This window comes from Maylandia zebra, linkage group LG13, assembly GCF_041146795.1.
Source record: "Maylandia zebra isolate NMK-2024a linkage group LG13, Mzebra_GT3a, whole genome shotgun sequence".
NCBI lineage: Eukaryota > Metazoa > Chordata > Actinopteri > Cichliformes > Cichlidae > Maylandia > Maylandia zebra.
The window spans coordinates 25,000,215-25,004,467 of record NC_135179.1 but is presented as its reverse complement, the minus strand read 5'-3'; the positions used below and the strand labels follow the sequence as shown (position 1 = coordinate 25,004,467).

General features: G+C 48.2%; 1 protein-coding gene across 1 annotated transcript; it reads left to right on the top strand.

Annotated features, from left to right (window-relative positions):
- Nucleotides 1-733: 733 nt before the first annotated feature.
- On the top strand, nt 734-3,944 carry LOC101470936 (transmembrane protein 121). The gene is made up of 2 exons (XM_004559712.2): nt 734-1,938; nt 2,222-3,944. The coding sequence occupies exon 2, from the start codon at nt 2,428-2,430 to the stop codon at nt 3,376-3,378; it is 951 nt and encodes a 316-aa protein (XP_004559769.1). The 5' UTR covers nt 734-1,938; nt 2,222-2,427; the 3' UTR covers nt 3,379-3,944.
- Nucleotides 3,945-4,253: the final 309 nt, after the last annotated feature.

Sequence of the window (4,253 nt, the reverse complement as noted above, 5' to 3'; positions counted from 1 at the left end):
CTTTTTTTTTTTAGAAAGGTATTATCTCCAAGCCCAGGCATTATTACATCTCAGGGGATAAAAATGTTTCCTTTGACATTTGGTCCCACCCAGCACATCTCCCGGTGTTCCTTTTTCCTCTCCTCAGTTCGTGTCATCCTTCCTCCTCGTCACTTTTCCCTCCCTTTCTTTTTCTCTACGTCTGTACCTCCCCATCTCTTCTCACCCCTCATCTCTTTGGGTTACTGGCCCTGTCTTAGTCTCCTGATTCAGTGCTCCATTGGTAGATCAATAGAAAGGCTCTCTGTCAAGAGAGGCGTTGAAACCCCCCCCCCCCCCCCCCCCCCCCAATACCCCCCATCTTCCTCTCTTCAATCCCCCTCCTACCCCCACCCCAACCTCCCCATGTCTCCCCAGATGACTGCAGACACACATCCTCCTGGGAAGCTGGCTTTCTACATCCCATACTGGAGAGCATCTCCCCCCCTCTCCTCTCCGGATCACTTTTCATCTCCATTCACCTCGAACTTGGGAGAGGTAGAACTGCACGGCGCCATAATGGGCTTTTTAAAGAAGACGGAGACCGGAGGCTTTTTCTGGGAGCCAAAACAGAAAACAGCCCGAGAAAATAGGATATCAGTGCAAGACACAATGTGAAAAGCAGAAAGGGAAGTGAGAGAGGTAAAGAAAAAGAAAGGCAAGGGAAAACAGGATGAGAGAAAGAGAGAGAAGTTGTGCATTCAGCTAAGCTGCAGAACGCTGGCTCCCTCCCCAACCCCTTTCCCACCCTGCTTTTCTCCACCCCCTGGAAAAGTGTTCTGTCTCTCTCTCTCTCGCTCTCTCTACCTCTTTTCTCTCTCCTCTCTGCAGCTGTGGTCTGCTGAGTGTCACCTCCACACAGCAAGTGCCTTTACTTGGGCAGAACAGGGAGAAGGAGCGTAGCTGTGAGAGAGACACACGGAGAGAAAGGGGGAAAAAATCTCAGGAGTGTGTCTCAACGCACCAGAGGAGCATCTCTCTGACTTCGGAGAGGGCTGAAGAGCGCACAGAGACTGACGGGCAGAGACAAGCAGCGGCGTTGGAGTATAACAGTGCTGGTGGTGTTGGCAGAGCACGCCGAGTGGACACAGGGGAATCCACCGGCGCTGTTGATCCTGGTGTCCCTGGCAAGAAAGAAACAACAACAAAAAAACTGCTTGAGCGGGAGACAGAAAGCGGTGCAGCAGCCAGGATCTCGCCAGGGGGGCAGCATTTTACAGCGACAACGAAGCGTGGAGACAGCTGAAACCTGCGCGCAGACACACTCTTTCTCCCTCACACGCGCGCATGCACACACACACATGCAAACAGTGAGTGTGAGCGAAAAGGGACGCTCGCGGTGCTTTCAAAAGAGCCACAAAAATCCTTCTTCTTGTGAAACGCACATACTTGCACAGGAAAACAACACAAAACATTTCATCTTCTTCGGCCAGGGATGGTGGATGATGAAGGAGAAAACTTCTGGAGAGGAAATTGTCTTTGAAGCAGGACTTACTGCTGAGGTTTTGTATTTTTAATCAACTTTGTCACCACCACCCTGTTTTTTTCTTTTTGAAGTTGGGGCATTTTAAAGCCTCCGTCTAAGCACAACAACTAAACAACCTCTATTCTTAGAGGCAGAAATTGAGAGCTGTCTTTGTGACCATCAAGATGTCTATTCCTGATTCGGTCTGATTGGTAAGTGGATTATGACGGCAAGATTTGGGGATTTTTCTTTCACCTGAAGAAAGAAAGAAGGAAAGAGCGACAGAAACCTATCCATGATTGGTGGATTTATGGCTGTCAGAGAAGGAGAGGATCCCTTGCCTTTTCTCCTCTCTTCTCCTGTGGATTACAGATGGGCTTTGTGATCTCCCAGTGCAGTCTCATGGATGATCGCTCGCTGCCAGTCATTAGGATAAAGTACAAAGAGGGACACAAGTGAGTATTCAGCTGGATTTTTATCTCTCCAGCTTAAGCTTGCATGAAAACAAGGGTGTCGAGAGTGAATCTGTAACGAGAGCACATCGCAGCAGCTTTTCTCTTTTAATAAGAGAAACTGCAACTCGCTGATTAAACTGTTGTGTTCCCTGAATAATTATCAGAGCGTAAAAAGGTAGGCACATCCTGAGATATTAATTCACAGACAAGTGAAGCTGTATGTTTACAGACCGTTTACCAATTAACACAATTTACTAAATGAGGGGTGCTGTCTACCCGGCAGGTGGCTTGGGCACAGGCGGAGATTGATTGAAGTGATCTGTGTGAATCCTATTAATGCATCCTGGATTGTGGCCAAGAAAGAAGCAATGGAGGGGAACACCGCTGTCTAGCAGCGCTATCTGATCTGCCTCTCACTGGACAACTGAGGACCCTCTGCACTCCCTCTTCAACGACAAACCTCCTCTTCTTCTTCTCAGACAGGCAAGGATGGTACCCCCGCCTCCCACCAACAAACCCCACGTGTGCTTGTCCACCATTCTGATCATGAGCAGCATGGCGCTGATTGATGCCTACCTGGTAGAGCAGAATCACGGCCCCCGCAAGATCGGCATCTGCATCATGGTGATGGTGGGAGACATCTGCTTCTTAATTGTCTTGCGTTACGTGGCAGTGTGGGTGGGCGCCGAGGTGCGCACAGCGAAGCGAGGCTACGCCATGATTCTCTGGTTTCTTTACATCTTCGTGCTGGAGATCAAGGTTTACTTTGTGTATCAAAACTACAAAGCAGACAGGAAGAGCTTGGACGCTCTCGCGAGGAAAGCCTTGACCTTGCTGCTGTCTATTTGCATCCCAGTGCTGTTTGTGGTGCTGGTGGCTATCGACCACATGGAGTATGTTCGAGCCTTCAAGAAGCGCGAGGAGATCCGTAACCGCCTCTTCTGGGTGGTGGTGGACTTGCTGGACATACTGGACATCCAAGCCAACCTGTGGGAGCCACAAAAGAAAGGGCTTCCTCTGTGGGCCGAGGGCCTGATGTTCTTCTACTGCTACATCCTCCTGCTCGTGCTGCCCTGCGTGTCCTTGAGCGAGATCAGCATGCAGGGCATCAACATTGTCCCCCACAAGATGCTCCTGTACCCCATCCTCAGTCTTGTGACCATTAACATCATCACTCTGTTCATCCGCGGGGGGAACATGCTTTTGTACAGGGACGCCAGGGTATCTGGGATCCTAATAGGAAAGAACATCTTGGCCATCATCCTAAAGACCTGCAGCTTTGTGCAGTACAGGAGACAGTTGCAGAACGCTCCTCCCGCCTTCGGGGTCGAGCTGCAGAAAAACTCAGTGGCCCACGCTCGCCCTGCCCCCACCCCTCCTCAAGTGGTAATGCAGGACCAGACACCCCTCCCCGAGGTGACTACTTGCGAACACACATGACAAAACAGCGGGGCGAACCCTGGAAATGTCAATACAAGTGTATATGACCCTCAGGACGCTGGCGGGGCACAGTTTTCCACACCTTTTAGGGCATGCGAACACTCATGTGAACACACGGGAGATCAACATCTCCTCTGATGCTTCATGGCACAGAGAACACTGCAGACACTTAGTGATGATAGAGCGTCGGATCCAAAGCTGTCATTGGTGCAAAATACAGTATTATTTGTGACTTTGTTAAAGCGTTTCCTCCAGTAAATCCAGTTACCTGTGTATTTTTTCTAATTGTACAACTGAAAGAAAAAAGAAAAACAACCTATTGCAACTATTGCAAGATTAGAGGAATATATTTTTGAATTGTGTGTGTTGCATTCTAATCTTAAATTTAAGGGTCTGTGTGGTGTGGTGTGCATTTTCTGTTCCTCGATTGTTCCTTGTAGTCGAGGGCTTCAACGTATCAGATTTAGAGGGAGCAACCAATGAGAGAATCAAACAGTTAAAAGCTTTCTCTGGAAAGAAGTGTTTTTATATGTGATTCTTTGATAAAGTATTGTGTACAAGATAAAGGCTCTCCTGCGCTCTCACTGGCTGTAAAAGGGGTTTTTCATAAAGGCATTTGAAAGTTACTGGACCAATCGACTATATTTCACCTTTTAATTAAAATTCAGCAAATGTTCTTTAATTAACCTGGGATACAAAGAAAGACAGACAATGATTTTTTCCCCCCTTTTCTCACTCTGGTTCAATCTACAATTAGAGGCTGCTTAACTGGCAAAGTGGTGCCTTTGCAGTGTCATTCATCTTGAGAGTGATCATACATTCCAGGGTGGCAATTTTGGGGGACATTTGAAATGAATTATCTGCACAGTTATGAA